This window comes from Bubalus kerabau, chromosome 9, assembly GCF_029407905.1.
Source record: "Bubalus kerabau isolate K-KA32 ecotype Philippines breed swamp buffalo chromosome 9, PCC_UOA_SB_1v2, whole genome shotgun sequence".
NCBI classification, from domain to species: Eukaryota; Metazoa; Chordata; class Mammalia; order Artiodactyla; family Bovidae; genus Bubalus; species Bubalus kerabau.
Window position 1 is genome coordinate 41,775,816 of NC_073632.1, and position 18,740 is coordinate 41,794,555.

The window sequence follows — 18,740 nt, forward strand, 5'->3', positions numbered from 1 at the left end:
ATGAACCCTGAAAACCATATACTAAGTGAAAGAAGCAGACACAAAAGGTTACACAGTATATGACTTCATTTATGTAAAATATCCAGAATAGGCAAATACACAAGAGACAGAAAACAGATTAGAGGTATCCAAGTACTTGGAAAAAAGGGTATTGGGGTTTCTGTTTGGGATGATAGAAAGTTCTAGAACTAGATAGTTGTTATGGTTGAGAAACACTGTGAACATACTGAGTGGCAGTAAACTGTAAACTGTAAACTTTTAAATGGTAAATTTTTTATTGTGTATATTCTGTCACACAAAAATATGCTCTAAAAGTTTTGCTATAAAGAATATTTGAAACCTCCTAAAACCATAACTCATTTAGAAATAAGTTAGTTACACTGACTTACTACATCAGGAAATGACAAACTTTTCAGTAAATACTTTTGGCTTCACAGGCCTTCCTGTGTTGCAGCTACTGAACTCTGATGATACAGCATGAAAGCAACCACAGACATTAAGTAAGCAAATTGATGTGATCCAGTAAAATTTAATTTTCAAAAACAGGGGACAGGCCAAATTTGGTATGAAGACTGTACTTGGCTAAGCTGTGAGGTATATTATCCTCCTTGTATTAATGGGAGTATTATGAGAAATTACAAATCTTTTCTTATCCAAATTTGCTATATTATAAATTAAAGTTGCATTAAATTAAAACAACAAAGCTGTAACAGTATATTGGGATATTCTCTCGTAGCTCAGTCAGTAAAGAATCTGCCTGAAAGGCAAGAGACCCAGGTTCGATTCTTGGGTTGGGAAGATCCACTGGAGAAGGAAATGGCAACCCACTCCAGTATTCTTGCCTGGAGAATCCCATGGACAGAGGAGCCTGGCAGGCTACAACCCATAGGGTCACAAGAGTCAGACACGACTTGGTGACTAAATCACCATATCAATAATATAAAGTCCATAATAGTAAAAGCTTTACATTTACTGAGAATCAAAAGGCAGAACCGATAAAACTGTATTATATTAATAAAAATTTTATACACACTTAACACATTAGCTAAATGTTAATTTAACTTCAATGTGAACTACAGATTATCCATAATCTTCTTAAAGGTAATACCATTTTTCCTTTTGACCAACCATGGTGAGAACATCTTGACATACCTTCCTTCTTATCACCTTTCTTAATTTTTTAATGAAACTTTGAAAACTTATAAACCTACTCTTTTTCTGAAATTTATTATGTTTATAACCATGATTAGATAGCTGGGTACTGTTTGTTTTTCATTAGACCTTTGTTTTTTAGTTTGGTTTCTTTAGTCATAATTAAAATATTGCTAAGAGTTGGGCACAACTGAGCGACCTCACTTTCACTTTTCACTTTCATGCACTAGAGAAGGAAATGGCAACCCACTCCAGTATTCTTGCCTGGAGAATCCCAGGGACGGGGGAGCCTGGTGGGCTGCCGTCTATGGGGTCGCACAGAGTCAGACATGACTGAAGTGACTTAACAGCAGAACATTTAGAGTAATTAGAACTAAGAAATGCTTACTTATTATTTCATAAACCATTACCAACTTTAAATATTAACAAATAATAAATGACCCAAAGACAGAGAGCAAAGAATATGGCCTAGAGACAAAGTAAAAAGAGAAACAAAGTGCTCACAGTTAATCTACAAACCATAAAATCAGGCCAGAAAAACCCTAAGTTGAAAATTTAAGAGATACTTTTAGTAGTATGAACGTCAAAATAATTCTGATATTGAACCCTAAATCAGAATTTTCCTTTATAATGGGACTAACTGCTCAGATATTATTTTGAATAAGCCCAAAGTAAATGAAATCACAAGTGGTTCAGTGGCCTGAACATAGTTAAGTACTCAGTGTGAGTTGAGTGAAATGATGCTGAGAAATCCATTTTGTCCATGGAAAGTTACACATTCTAAAACAATAAAATATATTTTGCAAAACTGTATCTAAAAACATATTCTTTCTGTTTGTATCTAAAAACAAAACAAAATTGTATCTAAAAACATATTCTAATTTCTAAGCTTGGAAAGGATGGCAAATGGCACAGAAATGGTAAGAGTAAAATTTTCCCTTTGAAAATATCTCAATTACTTTTTCCTTTTTCACTATTTGCCAATGGTATTCAGCCTAAATAAAAATTCTCTCAGTAAATGATAACCAACTTGGATAAATAAACCTATCTTTCAAATAATTTTATGTCATCTTTGTAAAGAACCCTATATTACAGGGGAGCTTCTTTTCTTAAAAAAAGTGTGAAGTATTAGAAAAAGAAACCACTAGCTAAGTCATTTTAAGTAAAATTCTAATTCTGAAAAAATCTCTCCGTTCTCTGAACATTTCAAAATCAAATATGAAAATCTGACAAGTTCAACACATCATCTGTTCATCAACTCAATATCATCTGCTTTAGTAACTTTTAAATTTTTAGTGTATTAAAAACTACTACTTATCCTTGTTCTCTAGAATAATTGTTTTAGCACAGTAGGCATCAAGTAAGCAATGAATACTGTGAAGTGTGGCTTAAGGGAACATTATACAACCAGAAATTTTGTTAGTTTTATGTAATTTCAAGCTATTTCAGGCTTGGCCAAACATAAGCAAAATTTAAAAGTATCACTGAAGAAGTAAATGTGTACGTAGAAATATAGTGTTTGCTTTTCCAAAAGTTAATAGTATTTAATTGTGATAAACTTAAAGTACTTACTCTAAAAGAGGTGGAAGTATGTCACAATTCAAAACAAAATCTCTGCATTCTGCATTGTCACCAGCAATATTACCAAGTGCCCAAACAGCCTTCAAAAAACAATACAAAATATTCTTTTACGACAGTATCTTAAATAAGATTCTCTCTTAAGAATGAAATTTTATTGTAAAAGGAAAAAACTGGTAAGTTTTCAAGATGTTAAAAAAAAAACATACTAGTAGACAAGAAAGGAAAACTTCAAAAGTATCTTTAACAATATTTTTAGTCAAATTAAAACACAGGGCATTTAAAAATTTTTTCTTACATGATAGTGAAATGTTTATTCTCTTTAAGAAGGAGATAGTTTGTCTACTTTGAATCTGCATGGAGAGACAAAATATAGTTGACCTTTGAACAATTTTGCAGTGAGGGGCATCAACCCCTGCACAGTCGAAAATCCATATATAACTTTAAAGCTGGCCCTCCTTACCCAAGATCACTTGCAGACTCAACCAACTTCAGATTGTATAGTACTGCAGTATGTATTTATTGCAAAAAAAAAAAAAAAACTGTGTGTAAGTGAACCAACACATTCAAACCTGTTTTGTTCAAGGGTCAACTGTATATCTATTTAGGGAATTTTACAATTACCTATGCTAGAGGTTTGCTACTATGCCAAAGAATCCACTCACTGGGAAGGAACTAACTTGTAAAAGAAAAAAGGAAGGAGAGATAAAGCATAGTAAACTATAAGGTAAAGCTAATGTGACAACTGTCTTGAATTGATGCTTAAAAATAAGCTTAGAGATAGTCCAGATTAAATAAATTACAGTAAAAGATCAAATTATTCTTGTATTAAATTTCAATTCGATAAGAAATTACACAAATGCAAATGATCATTATATTTTCATTTCAAGTTTCTCATATAAGTACAAAAGTAGACCTAAGTTAATTTTTCAACTGAGAAAATTATATTTTAACATTTAAAATTTACACTAATATTTTTAACATCTACTCTAGACCTAAGTTTATTTTTTACATTTTTAAGAAAAAGTTTTTAAAGTGATGACATTTTGCACCCTGTGAAGTATTTTGTTTGTGGGATATCAATTTTTATAACATTCTGGAAGTCAACTTTGAAATAGTAATAGCACTTTAAAAGCTTTTCTTTGAGTATAATCATTTTTCCCTAATGAAATAATCAAGGCATATATTAATGTCAAGACATATTACTATCAAGATTGATATATAATGATGCTCACCACAATATTAACACCAATAAGCTAGAAATAACTCAATTGTACAACTACTGAGGAATAAATTGTGTAGCTACCTGAATGGATAATGAGTAATCAGTAAAATTTTATTCAAGATTAATTAATGCCATAAGAAAAATCTCTCATTACTATTGTTAAGTGGGAAAAAATATAAAAATATATATATAAACAAACAAATGGAATGGTAGCGAGATCTACGGATCAATCTGCATGAACATGAATCAAAACAAAAATAACAAAACATTTGACTTTCTCTAGATGGTAAAAATTATATGTGATTAAATTTTCCCTGTTACAACAACTATGATAATTTATATATAAAGTCTAATCTAAAATGGTTTATTAAAAATAACATGACATATTAAAAAGAAACAATAAAATAATCTACATACATGTAAAGAACAAGGAGTCAGACTGTTCCAGGTTTAAAACCTGGCTCAGCCCTTCACTGTGACTTTGGGTAAATTACTATCTTTTCTGGGTCTCAGTATGCTCTTCTATAAATGGGAATAGTAATTCTCAATAGCTGAAATCTATATACAAAGGAGCCAGGATAATACCTAAAACAGTTCATTCTTCCTTCCAATTTGACACTAAACAGAAATTATTATATTCTAACAAATGTAATGCACAGGCAACTTGGTAAAAATGAATTTCAAATCATAATCACAAATGGCACTTTCAAGAGAAAATTAAAATCTAGTAGATATAACAGTTCAAGTTAGAAACTTACCTGTTCTTGAACATCTTCATGCTCTGAATTAAGAAGTTTGATAAAAATTGGAACAGCCCCAGTTTCAATCACTACTTTGGTATGCAGAAAAGTTCCAGATGCTATATTAGTTAATGCCCACGCAGCTTCAAACTAAGGAAAAATAAAAGCAAAATAGATGAAAGCCCCAAAGAAATGCCAGAAAGAGGAAGAAAGGAAGAAGAGAGGGAGTCAAGACTTAGCTGAATAAGTCTGAGAGAAAGATTCACTTACGATTAATAAGATTCAATGTGAAATCAGATTTGATAGGTAAAAATGTTTTTTTTTTAAAAAGGACTTTACAATCTGGAAAAATAAGAACTGAGAAGAATAAAAATTTATAAAATCATGAACAATAAATGAACACATCTGAATTTATATTTCATAAAACCCCTGATGTTTACTATTAGGGAGCCAGGTATTCTAAATCAAGCAGTTTAAAACAAAATGATACACACTACTTAATTAATAGAATATTTATGGAACTTAGAATCATAAACGGAAAAGGCAATGGCACCCTACTCCAGTACTCTTGCCTGGAAAATCCCATGGGCGTTGGAGCCTGGTGGGCTGCAGTCCATGGGGTCGCTAGGTGTCGGCCACGACTGAGCGACTTCACTTTCACTTTTCACTGTCATGCATTGGAGAAGGAAATGGCAACCCACTCCAGTGTTCTTGCCTGGAGAATCCCAGGGACAGGGGAGCCTGGTGGGCTGCTGTCTCTGGGGTCACACAGAGTCGGACACGACTGAAGTGTCTTAGCAGCAGCAGCAGCAGAATCATAAAAGGTTACTTTTGTTTCCCTAAGGATCATCTATTCTTAACCGTCTCACTTAAATAAGAAAAACTAGAAAGCCATACATTTAGGTGATTAGTTCAAGGTGAAAGAGTTCATTATTAGCAGAGCCACAAGAACTTGTGGTATTCTTTCAAGTAGCAGAGCCTCTGGGAAGTTACTCATATCAATCAGATTTCAGATATACTTATCTGTGATGGATTTATAATGACGCAATTGAGAAAAATTTAACTCATGGTTCTCTAACCAACTAGCAAATTAGACCTGCAAATTAAGGAGTGACAATAATGGCAATGGCTTTACAAATATTTGGCCTAGACAGCTTCTCACATTAAGGTAGGTATATTATGATTAATAAAAGTGTAATAAAAAGCATTAGTGAAAGGCATGAAAAGTACAGATAAAACTAGAGAAAATGGTTATATTTTTTAAAAGGAAAAAAAAAAGAGGCAGAGCTCCTATTTGACTCCACTAGATCTTTAGTATGTGGCAACAATGCCAATTCTTCTGATTTGTAAAAAGAAGCCCCAAATCTAGACTTCCATTTGAAATTCTTCAACTTTTGAAAGCCTAATATCTGAATTCATATATTTTAAAACATGTGCAGGCCAAACATGTAGGTCCCCAGTTTGAGGCCTCTCAATTACAGTAAGTCCCCTACATATGAGCCTTCAAGATACAAACTTTCAAAGATGTGAATGTGTGTTCCATCAACATCAGGCAAGAGTGATACAGATATACTGCATATATATATACTGATATGTATCTGCAGCCTAACCTCCATCTCCTATTGTTGACGATCCTTCAGCTGTACCATCCCCATTTTCTCTCCCTCCTCCAGTCAGTAACTCTTCTCGTCTGGCATGCCAGCCCCTGCCTGCCAGCTGCTGTACTACACTACTGCACTTTTCAAGGTAGTATACTATGAGATTAAAAATGTTTTCTTTATTTTTTGGTTGTTTTGTATGTATTATTTGTGTGGAAAGCATTATAAACCTTTTACAGCACAGTACTATATAGCCAATTGTGTTAGTTGGGTACCTAGGGTAACGTTATTGGACTGATAAATGCACTCTCAGAACAGAACTTAGTATAGTTCAGTTCAGTTCATTCGCTCAGTTGTGTCCGACTCTTTGCAGCCCCATGAACCGCAGCACGCCAGGCCTCCCTGTCCATCACCAACTCCCGGAGTTCACCCAAACCCATGTCCATCAAGTCGGTGATACCATCCAACCATATCATCCTCTGTCGTCCCCTTCTCCTCCTGCCCTCAATCTTTCCCAGCACCAGGGTCTTTTCAAATGAGTCAGCTCTTTGCATCAGGTGGCCAAAGTATTGGAGTTTCAGCTTCAGTATCAGGCCTTCCAATGAATATTCAGGACTAAGTTCGTTTAGGATTGACTGGTTGGATCTCCTGGCAGTCCAAGGGACTCTCAAGAGTCTTCTCCAACACCACAGTTCAAAACATCAATTCTTCAGCGCTCAGCTTTCTTTATAGTCCAACTCTCACATCCATACATGACCACTGGAAATACCATAGCCTTGACTTTATTGATAAAGTAATGTCTCTGCTTTTCAATATGCTGTCTAGGTTGGTCATAACTTTTCTTCCAAGAAGCAAGTGTCTTTTAATTTCATGGCTGCAATCACCATCTGCAGTGATTTTGGAGCCCCAAAAAATAAAGTCAGCCACTGTTTCCCCATCTATTTCCCATAAAGTGATGGGACCAGATGCCATAATCTTAGTTTTCTGAATGTTGAGCTTTAAGACAACTTTTTCACTCTCCTCTTTCACCTTCATCAAGAGGCTCTTTAGCTCTTCTTTGCTTTCTGCCATAAGGGTGGTGTCATCTGCATACCTGAGGTTATTGATATTTCTCCCGGCAATCTTGATTGCAGTCTGTGCTTCCTCCAGCCCAGCGTTTCTCATGATGTATTCTGCATATAAGTTAAATAAGCAGGGTGACAATATATAGACTTGACATACTCCTGTTCCTATTTGGAACCAGTCTGTTGTTCCATGTCCAGTTCTAACTGTTGCTTCCTGACCTGCATATAGGTTTCTCAAGAGGCAGGTCAGGTGTTCTGGTATGCCCATCTCTTTCAGAATTTTCCACAGTTTATTGTGATCCACACAGTCAAAGGCTTTGGCATAGTCAATAAAACAGAAATAGATGTTTTTCTGGAACTCTCTTGCTTTTTTGATGATCCAGTGGTTGTTGGCAATTTGATCTCTGGTTCCTTTTCCTTTTCTAAAACCATCTTGAACATCTGGAAGTTCACGGTTCATGTATTGCTGAAGCCTGATTTGGAGAATTTTGAGCATTACTTTACTAACGTGTGAGATGAGTGCAATTGTGCAGTAGTTTGAGCATTCTTTGGTATAGTTAGATCTATGGTTTGAACAATATATTTCATATTAACTTGGATAATATGGCACACCATATAGCTGCCCCAAGAACACTCTGTTGAATTTCACTAGGTTTCAAGTATAATGATTAATTGGAGAACAAAATGGCAACTCACTCCAGTATTCTTGCCTGGAGAATTCCATGAACAGAGAAGCCTGAAGGGCTACAGTCCACAGGATTACAAAGGGACACGACTGAGTGACTAACACACACACAATGATTGATAAACTCTCAAATCCCCAACGTTCTTGAATACTGTGTGCTTTCTACACATGCTATTTTCACAACCTGAAATTACTTTTCCTTTTATTCAGCCTGTTAAAGTCTCATTCCCCCTTAAGACTAGCTGTGTAACATTGTAAACATAAGCTGCTATGTTCTCTCTGCTCTCAAAGAACTTTGTATAACAATTTTCTATTAGCACTAAGTGTACTATAGTATCATCTATAGTACTATAGATCTGTTTAGGTGTTTGTCTTCCCCAGCAGAGTGAAGAATTTCTGCAAAGAGAGAAATATCTTACCAATCTGTAACTACAATGCCTTATATAATGTATTGTTTAAAGTAACATTCAATTTTATCCATTCATTTCTTCTTTCAATCACTTAGAATTAAAGAGCCAAATAATAAACTGCTATCAGGAGGCTTAGGTTTTAGTTTGGACTCAGAGCTTACAAATAAAGTGAATGACCAAACCATGATTTCCAGCCCTTATAGCACTATTACATGAAGACCCTAGTTGATAGATAGATTTTAGGTGATTAATAGTCCTTATAGCATTATCACTTAATTGACATAAGACTATCCTTATTGTAAACATTCTCAGCATTTTTTATAAAGCTCATGATGGGTAATATTCAGAAGTGCAGCACATTTCTTTGCTTACACCTAGAGAGAGGATCTTTCCCAAGTTACTCAGATTAAGTGGAACACTATTCTAAGATGTAATTTCAAATTATTCAAATACCAGGAACAGTTCTCCTATACCAATAAGAGCATTGAGAAAGTAGGTGTAGGTTATATATATAGCAATGAAAGTCAGGAAGAACAATCCTAAACAGTAAAATATTTGCAAACTTCAATATTTTTAGTAGCCAATTATTTGGAAGACATCTTTAAATTTTCACTATAACTGAGAAGCAACACTCTTTAAGACACACTTAACTTTGGTCACATTTTAAGTAGATTATACTGATTTGTTCTTTCTTAAAAAAAAAAAGGAACTGATCAATCAGATAAAAATGTTTTAAGAGGTACAAGAGTTTATACTAAAAAGTCACAACTTTAGTTAGGAGCCAAAATAAATTTAACCATTAAGTAAGTTAACATTTTGATTTATTATTTTCTAAAGCAAAAGTTATTAAAGGTTGACAACTATAAAATTTTTCTTAAAATTACAAATGATTTGAAATATATTTTTCAAAAAAAATTGTTTAATGATAATAATTTCTAGAGAAAGTAATAGTTCCTAGAAAAAATTAGCACTGTAAACTTGACCAGGGCAAGACAGATAGCACCACCTTTAATCGCCACCTACTGATATTTACTGAATGCTTACAATATATTCAGTACTGTAGAAGTTGCTTTCACTAGAAACTAATCCTATGTCATTTCTGGAAAGATAATTAAGAACGTAAACTACAGAACTCACTTGTAATGTACAATTTTCATTTCTTTCAAGAAATTTCACAAATCTCTGCACCACTCCTGGTTTCTGTATAACTTGATCAATTGGTGGATTAGGTTCTAAAAATTAAAAAAGAATGAAGCTATTATGCAGATACAAAAGCACAATGATCTGGAACAGGACACACAAAATAACTCTTTCCTAGATTTCACTGCCCAGATTTGAAACCCTTAGCTGGATGTAACTGAAGAAAACAAATGCTCTCATAACTGCAATGTTTGCTGCCAAAAAAAAAAAAAAAAAAAAAAACTACAAAAAAGCAAATTCTTTTTCATTAGTGTAACAGTAAGAAAATTTTAAAATATTTCCTAAACAAATATTTAAATTCATAAATTAAAGGCTATTTAGCAGGTCACCTTTACAGTATGGGAATATTTCAGTCCAATACTCATAACACCAATCAAAGGATAATAACCCTCCTAAGGATAACAGTCCTTCTAATTCTTCATAACCATACTCCAATTTCCAGGGATGTCCCTTTCACTATCAACCATGAACTGCCTAATGTCTTTCAGCCAGACAAGTCCTATCTTCTCAAGATGTTATTTACAAAAATGCTATTGAACTATGTAGAATTCTTGATAAACTCTCACGATAGGTGAGGACTTAAGAGAATAATAAAATCTCTAAGAAGTTTAAATGCAAATTTAAAATAAACGCAAAAAAGTAAATGCAATTAAAATAAATGCAAACTTAAAATAAAGGTATTTCTGGGATTTCCTGGCAGTCCAGTGCACTTGCAATGCAGGGGGCCCAGGTTCAATGGTTGGGAACTAAGATCCCACAAGCCAAGCAATGTGGTCAAAAGAAAAAAAAAAGGGAATAGACGTTTTTCCTTTTCTTTTTTCTACAAATTTGCTATCCTAACTTTTTCAAAAATTGGGAGATTTCTGCAAAGCTAGTAAAATACTACAAAGTTTTGTTTTGGTGTTCTACATGAAAAGTCTGGATTCTACAGCCTAAACTGTTCTTACAGTTATAAAACATCAACAAGATAATACATAATATTAATGCTTTTACTCCCACCCAATATAAAATAGAAATTAAATTTTTTAAAATTTGTAAAAAAAAGAAATATCTGATTAAATTATTTTACATTCATGCTCTGCTGTCATGCTGCCATTTTAAAAAAGTCTGAAAAATATTTCTGTAAGAATTTATAAATATGTATCTCTAACTTTCTTAGCAATGGGACTGATTTGGGACTATTTTGCTTCTTTAAATTCTTTTATATTTGCAGATATTCTACAATCAACATGTGTTACTTTGACAGTATAATGGTTTTAAAAAAGAGATTATAGAAAAAATTAAGACGTACTGGCAAAGAGTCTTAAAATTAAAAAAAAAAAACTAACAAAATTGCACTACAAATTCCTGTAACATCAGGAAATGAGTAACATCAAATAAGCACACTGAAAATAATTCTTGCCTTTAGAAAGCAGCTTTCTAAATTTCTGTGTAGCTGTTAGCTGTTGATCAGCATTATTAGAAAAAATCATCTGAACCATATCTGAAGTAATAACTTCTTCCTAAAACACAGAAAATATAATTATTATCCAAATATTTTAAATTAATAATTTTGCAGTACATCTCTGAAATACTGAAGAAATATAATTTGAAATACATTTGTAATATCTACCTCTGGAATGGGTACAGTGGAACTGATGTCTGGATCCTGGATAGGATTTTCTAACATAGATTCATCATTTCTGGGTAAAGAGACATTTCTGCGTTTGAATAACTATAATAAAGAGAAATAATACATTAAGTTTTCCATAAAACCCTAAATTCCCATAGAATTATTTTTTCCTTTAAGTGAACAAAACAAAACAATCATTTTATCACTTAAAGTTCTGAATATTTTAGTATTTTGTAATCACCATACCATAAACACCTAAATTATTCAAGAGAAGTTAAACATCTGGGGCTAGACTAGCTCTTGTCCTATAGACTGCTTTGGGACATTCTTAATCTCAGGTCTTTTAACCAATTTCCAGTACCATAAACAGAACACACATTTATATTTTACAGCACTTAGAAAAACACATATGCCTACACTGAATTATGAGATATCTAAGAAGAAAAGCAGATCTGTTATATAAGTGAGATAATGTGACATATTAACAGAGCCAGTATATCAGACTAACAAGTAACAAGAACAACTCTCAGAAAAGATGACCCTATGCTTAATAACTGAGTGAACATAAAGAAAAAAAAAAAAGAGAGAGGAAGAAAGAGACATGGTGAAGTCACTGAGCAAGATTTACAGGTATATTTCATAAATCAAAACTGATAAAAAATCTGGTATCATAATCTTTTTGATAGCTAAATAAAATTCTGTTCTTCCTCAGTCTCTACACAGTTCTTTTCCTATTCATTTATTTAACACTTTTTTTTCTTAAGTATCTACTGTAATATAGTAGAGACTATGTTAGATGCTATAAATAGGGGGGATAATCATATTTCTAAAACAGGCCTTTTTTAACTTTCTACATTGCTAGTCCCTTTTACATAGTGGTTCTAATTCATGTATGTGAGGACCATACCCTTCTACTTATTGATGAATACTTCCAAATTTCAGTGTATCTTGGAATGAAACATGTGGAGATGCATTCTTTTAAATGAATTTTTCTATTCCTTATGTTCCATATATAAAGCTCAAACAGAGAAGGCTAAGAGGTCTGCCTGATGAGACTATAGGAGGAACAGTATGAGTAGCATAGGAAAACGATTATAATTAACTTAGGGGCAAGGGTTATGAAAACCACAAAGTGACGAATACAGTTAATGTTCTTCTAGGGGGCAAATTTTGCAACGCTGAGTGGAAGTGATACAAATAGGCTCAAGAGTAAATATGTCTTAGCACTGGGGTAGAAATATTGACATAAAAGGTTCATCAATGGAATAGAAAACTTATTCTTGTCAGCGATTAAAAATAGCACAGGATTCTGATTCATGAATTTGCTAATATTACTGGATTCTAATAAAAATATATTTATATTCAATTTCCTAGAAAAAAATTTTTCATTTAAAATTATCTAAAAATTAGCAATAACAGAATTAAATATTTTAAGACACCTACCTGTTCTTCTCTTTTTTGTTTTCGAAGCTGTATTCCTTCTTCTTCTCTTCGTCTACGCATCTCCTGGGGGTTTAGGGCTTTATTCTTATAACTTTTCATTCTATAGTTATCTTTCCCTGGACTAGCCATGGCATCTTAAGATTAGGAGTGAAGAAAATAGGTATCAATTACTTTCAAAATAACATGAGATGTTTACTCTGGGGCAATAAATTCAGGCTCGTGGATTAAATACACCAATAAAACTCATCCTGAAAATTATGTACAATGAATACATCCTCTCACCTCCACATCAAAATTGGAGGAAAATAATCAACTGTTTTAGGACTTCACTATCAAACAGATAATAGATTTTGGTCTAAACACAAAGTCATTACCATAATTTCACTGATTCGGAGAGGCACTCTCCATTCCCTGGTATTTTAACCTTTCTATAAGTGAGGTGCATCTTAAAATAACTGTTAGCCAGGAAACAGTCATGAAACGGTTGGATAAAAAACTTCTAAATCACAGCTTCTGGAAAGATCAAGAAATAATCAGCAATGAACTGTCTTATTTTCAATAAAATACGGCATCAAGTTTCAGTGAGCACACCATATGTATTTATTGGTGTCTGGCTTCTTTCATTTACTTAAGGAACTGCCTAAAGAACTAAAACCACACAGGTCAGGACTTGACTTATGACTACAATACCAATTTTCAGTACTAGAGTATAATCAGTTAATTTAAAATACTGAAATATTTCTATACTTTAAGTAGTTTTATTATACATATTTTAAAAATTAACACATAAATATTTTATAAATATACAAAACATATAAACATAAAATATATTTTAAAAGGGGCAGGAGATAAAACCAGAAAGGTAGGTAAGGTTGAAATATATACTTCCTGCAATCTAGCTGAGAAATCTGGTCTTGATCCTAAGGAGAAGAATTAAGAAATTAAAGAGAAGGTTGTTTCAAACATTGATGATAAAAGACCTAAAGTAAATTAGTAGCTGCACTGAAAAACACAGAAGACAGACTGATTCCAGAAACATTTCAGATATTGCTTCAATAAGAATTAGAGGCCAAGTGAAGATAAGAAATATGTGCTAAGAAAGAGAAAGGAGTTGAGGATGATTTCATGGTTTTAAGCATGAACTCTTTCAGAATAATGACAAAATAACCCAAGACACGGAATACAGATGGAGGATTGGCGTAGTGGTTTTGTTTTCTTGCCTCCTTGTTTTTGAGATGAAAACAATGAATTCAATTATTTTCTTTTTCACTTACACACAGCAAAAATCACTCAGTACACATTTCTACAAACTTGACACAATGCTCAGGTGTATAACCAACACAACTAAGATACAGAACAGCTTCATAATTCCCCCCAAAACTTCCTCATGCTGCTCTTATTTAGTCCTTCTCCTACTCCTAAAACCTGGCAACCACTATTTCCATAGCTCTGCCTTTCCCCAAATTTCACATAAATGAAATTATAACAGTATATAGTCTTAATTGTCTTCCTTCATTTAACATAGTGTATATGTGAGTCACCATATTGTTGGCATGTATCAAAATTCATTCTTTATTGTTTAGCAATATTCTATTGTACAGATATACCACAGTTTATTGATTCACTAGCTGAAGGACATTTAGGTGGTTTCTAGTTTAGTGAAGGTGAAGTCGCTCAGTCGTGTCTAACTCTTTGCAACCCGGTGGACTGTAGCCCACCAGGCTCCTCTGTCCATGGGATTCTCCAGACAAGAATACTGGAGTGGGCTGCCATTTCCTTCTCCAGGGGATCTTCCCGACCCAGGGATCGAACCCAGGTCTCCTGCATTGCAGGCAGACGCTTTACCCTCTGAGCCACCAGGGAAGCCCTGGTAGTTTTCAGTTTCTAGTTTAGGGCAGTTACAAATAAAACTGTTATAAACACTCATGTACAGGTTGTGTAAATATAAGTTTTCATTTCTCTCAGGTAAATATCTAGGAGTAGAATCTATGGATAACAGGACAAGCATATGCTTCACATTTTATAACTGCCATTCTGAAAAGTAAGTATACCACTTTGCATTTCTATTAGCTATTACTGTTGCTCTGTATCCTGGCTACCCTTGTTAGAATTTTGTTATTTTTTACTGCAGCAACTCTAATGATGTATAGTGACTTTAATCTTAAATGTGTTAAATTTATAGTACATAGAGCATAAACAGAAGGTTTTGTTTTTATAGATGGTTAAAAATTATGAGTCAAACTCAGGAAAAGAGTATTGAATGATCATACAAGAGCACTAGAGCTATAAAAGAAAGACGCCCAAAGGAGAAATCTTAAGGATGCTCACATTTCCATGGAAAATGGAAAACAAAGGAAACCAAACATAAATAGAAGGATCAGAAGAAAATAAGAGTCCTGAAAAAGAAGGGAATTTAAAAGATAAAGAAATATTTCAGTTGCAGTGACCCTAAAAAAAAAAAGTCACTCAATTTATTCATTTATTGATTTATCCCGCAAATATTTAAGTGTCTACAATAAGTCAAGTGCTACAGGAAGGTAGACTTGATAATCAGGTCACTGGTAAAGTAAGAAAAACTTCTTTAGTGGTGGAACTAAAGGTAGAATGGAAAGGGCTGAGGACTTTACAATGATTTAAAAAGTACTTTGCACCTCTTAACACATGTAGATAGTTGTGCAATTAAAATATATGTATAATCAACCAATATCTCTTTATAAAAGTCAATAAATTAATTTTAGCAATACTGTGTGCACCTATAAATACCTATGTCTAGAAACAGTTCAATCTAACTTTCTTAATAACAATGTTTAGCATTATTCTCTATTTTATATATAAAAGCTCTGTTGCACTAATAAAAGCTTAGGCTCTTGGAAGGGAAAAACAAAGTTAATTACCGAGCAAACCGGGCTTCATATTAATTGTTGAATTACACTCAACAGTATAAAATATCTTAGCAAAATGAAATGTTCGCAGCAATAAACCTCTTTACAATATTAACCACCTATACATTAGGCATCTTCTATGCCACTGGCTTCTAAACTTTTGATCACATATCCTATGCACACAAAATACATTTGGGAATTCACCCTCAATATGCTTGTTTATTTATATATGCATATTACTAACTTAATAAACTATCCAATTATAAATTCACAGAAGTTTATTAAAAAAATAGTTTTAAAATATAAGCAGAAGTTCTAATATTTTCTCCCCACATCTGATTGAATCACTTGTGCCTCCCAACACACACAGCAGACAGTACTCGTAAGACCATCAATCTAGGCAACGACAAATTAAAATCTTTCAGTATAAATGCTAACCAAATAAAATCTCACCCCAGCAACTCATATATTATTTGTTTGTTTTCCTTCTATAGTACTAACTTCTTGTCCCTTATTTAACATCTGCATCCTCACTGCAGTTGCTTTAAAGGGGATAAGTTCAAGGAAAACGATTTTTTAAAGCTGCCTCACCCAAGGGGATTTTCTTTCTCCGGAATATAGCTTAAAAGACTGTACTTCAAAGCCTGCTGTCTCATACAAGTTATTTCAAATATAAGAAATGCCATTCAAACACTATAAAGTTGCCAGAGGATTTTTTTCAGTAATAAGCTAGCTTTTGACTCCGCTCTTTGAGAAAACTGTGCGGAGGTTGGGCAAACAACTGGAATCTGAACTTTTTCTAATACATATTAACGGAATTTCTAATACATATTAACGGCATTTCTTGTCTCCATAAAGCCTGCGTTTCTATGGGCTTGGGTGTCTGTTAGTAAAACGACAAGATCAGTACTAAGGGGAAAGTGCAGCAACCAGAGCCCCTACAAGCAAACAAGCAGTACTTGAAGATCTAAAGGACAGAGCTATTTCCTGTTTACCATGAGAGAAAGTCACTTTTTTAAATAAAATATAAATCATGGAATGCTGTAACTAAGAGACATCAGAAGGTTAAAAAAAAGAAGTGTTCAAAAAGACGAAGAGTAAATGCCAGTGTCATATTCTTTTGAAGTAGCACTATCCTTTCTCACAGCTTTAAATTCCTCTCATCTCTCATCTCTTGTGCATTAGTGAGGAGACACTATTAAACTGTCACCTTGGAAGTGAGCTAGCTGAAGCATGTAACCCGCGCTCGCCCGCGTCAGGACTGAGCCCTTCCAGGCATCTGCGCCAGGTGGACGGCAGCGCTGGAGGTAGAGGGTGCGACACGTAGGCCCCTGGGGCTGAACCTGCCTTATTCTGGACACGAAGGAACTTCTAACAAGCTGAGCTGCGGAACAGACTGCTGAGCCCCTGAAGTGACAGGCAACGTCTGCTAAGACCATGTACCGAAAAAAAAAAACTGCCGAGAGACAGCGGAGCAGAGCGGCGAGAGGATCCTGTGCCTAAAGCTCCTGAGCATCAGCCTGGCCCTTGGAGAGGCTCTGAGCTCCCTGCGGCTTCGCGTCCTCAAGGGAAAGGTCTGGCCGCCACGCCCCCGCCACTGCTGTCTCCCTCTGGAGAAGCTGAGAGAACCCGGCCCGGCCCTGAACCCTTTGTTGCTGCTGCTTCTGCTGCTAAGTCGCTTCAGTCGTGTCCGACTCTGTGCGACCCCACAGCCGGCAGCCCACCAGGCTCCCCCGTCCCTGGGATTCTCCAGGCAAGAACACTGCAGTAGGTTGCCATTTCCTTCTCCAATTGTAGGGGAAGATAAAAACAGTGGCCTCAGGAACTAGTAGCTCCCGAAAGGACCAAAGCCGAGGCTCACCCCACCTGGCGTGTGTCACTCCCACTTACCCATTAATGTGGCACTAGCCGGCGCCCTGACTTCCCAGTCCCCGGCTGTGGTGGCTGCTGCGGTAACTGTGGGGTCAGCACTCCGCCCCTAGCGATGAGTAGACAACCAGGCTCACAACTCAAGATGGCGGCCTCCTGCGCCCCTTACTCTAGACCCCCAAGTCTGGGCTCCCAGAAGCCCTTGCACGCGGCAGCAGCGGCAGCGAAGCTGCTGCACCGACAGGCAGAGGGGCGGAGAGAAGCGGACGCCCCAGCCCCACCCACTCATGGAGGATCCGGCGACTTCTGGACTCGGATTTTAACTCTGCGCGTTGCTGTGGCAGAAGTCTGTCCTACTGCCCTGCCAGCAGTAGCGCTCCCTGCCAATTCTGTCATTCACCCGTTCGTTCTTTTGTTCATCCATCCATCCAAGCTTCCATCCATTCATTTATTCATTTTACAACGTAGTATTGACGGAGGGACTAATCTGTGCCAGACTTGATTTGATGTTGGAGGTACAGTAGTGTACACAACGGATAAAAATCCTGACCTCGTGGAGCTTCATTTTCTTCAACTTCATTCACTTCTTCCTATTTTCTCTGCTCATTTGTTTCAACTTTTCAGTTGAAAAATTTTGGATGCCGTAACATCTGTGGATTTTTTTTTGCAAAATAGTAGCCACTGATGTATGAAATAAATAACTCCAAGTAAAGTATTCTTAATTTATTATAACACACATATAGCCTTGTTCAACACATGATTCAACCTTGGGGTTGAACAAGCAGTATGGAAAACAGATTGTTTATGTAGTGCAAGGCACAGAATATGCAAGATAAGTAACACATGATTCCTTCCCCAAAGAAGCTCCTGTTTTCCATCTCGTGTTCTTTTTTGTTCTCTTTTCTGAGAAAATTTTTGGGTTACCTTACAGCTCTCTATTGATATGATTTTTAAAATTCTGATATTGTATTTTTTAAGTACCAAGAGCTGTTTCATATTTTTAATCAGGGGTCAAAATAGCGTTATCTTGAAACCTTGAGGCAAGAACAGGTCTTTGCCACCCTCCATAGTTGGGAGTTTGGCACGCTGTAACATTATAAGCCCTTGATTGATGATGTAATAGAGTGCTACTCAGTCAGGCCCTAGACAGTGGGTATTGTGGATTCGTGTAATGCCTTAGGACCCAACCTGGGAATTCATTTATAGAGACCTCTGAGTCTAGTGTCTCCTCTTAAATTAGGCGTTGGAACCTTGACGGGAAAACGACTACGACTCCCACAAT

General features: G+C 35.2%; 1 protein-coding gene across 1 annotated transcript in view; it reads right to left on the bottom strand.

Annotated features, from left to right (window-relative positions):
• KPNA5 (karyopherin subunit alpha 5) overlaps nucleotides 1–18,641 on the bottom strand; it is a 48,841-nt gene extending 30,200 nt beyond the window's left edge. The window contains exons 1-7 of the mRNA XM_055535106.1: nucleotides 17,480–18,641; nucleotides 12,708–12,841; nucleotides 11,265–11,366; nucleotides 11,055–11,154; nucleotides 9,590–9,684; nucleotides 4,714–4,845; nucleotides 2,725–2,813 (exon numbers count right to left, since the gene is read on the bottom strand). Of these exons, the coding sequence (XP_055391081.1) occupies nucleotides 2,725–2,813; nucleotides 4,714–4,845; nucleotides 9,590–9,684; nucleotides 11,055–11,154; nucleotides 11,265–11,366; nucleotides 12,708–12,841; nucleotides 17,480–17,483 (656 nt within the window). The 5' untranslated portion in view covers nucleotides 17,484–18,641. The remainder of the gene's footprint in view (nucleotides 1–2,724; nucleotides 2,814–4,713; nucleotides 4,846–9,589; nucleotides 9,685–11,054; nucleotides 11,155–11,264; nucleotides 11,367–12,707; nucleotides 12,842–17,479) is intronic.
• Between the last annotated feature and the right edge of the window lie 99 nt (nucleotides 18,642–18,740).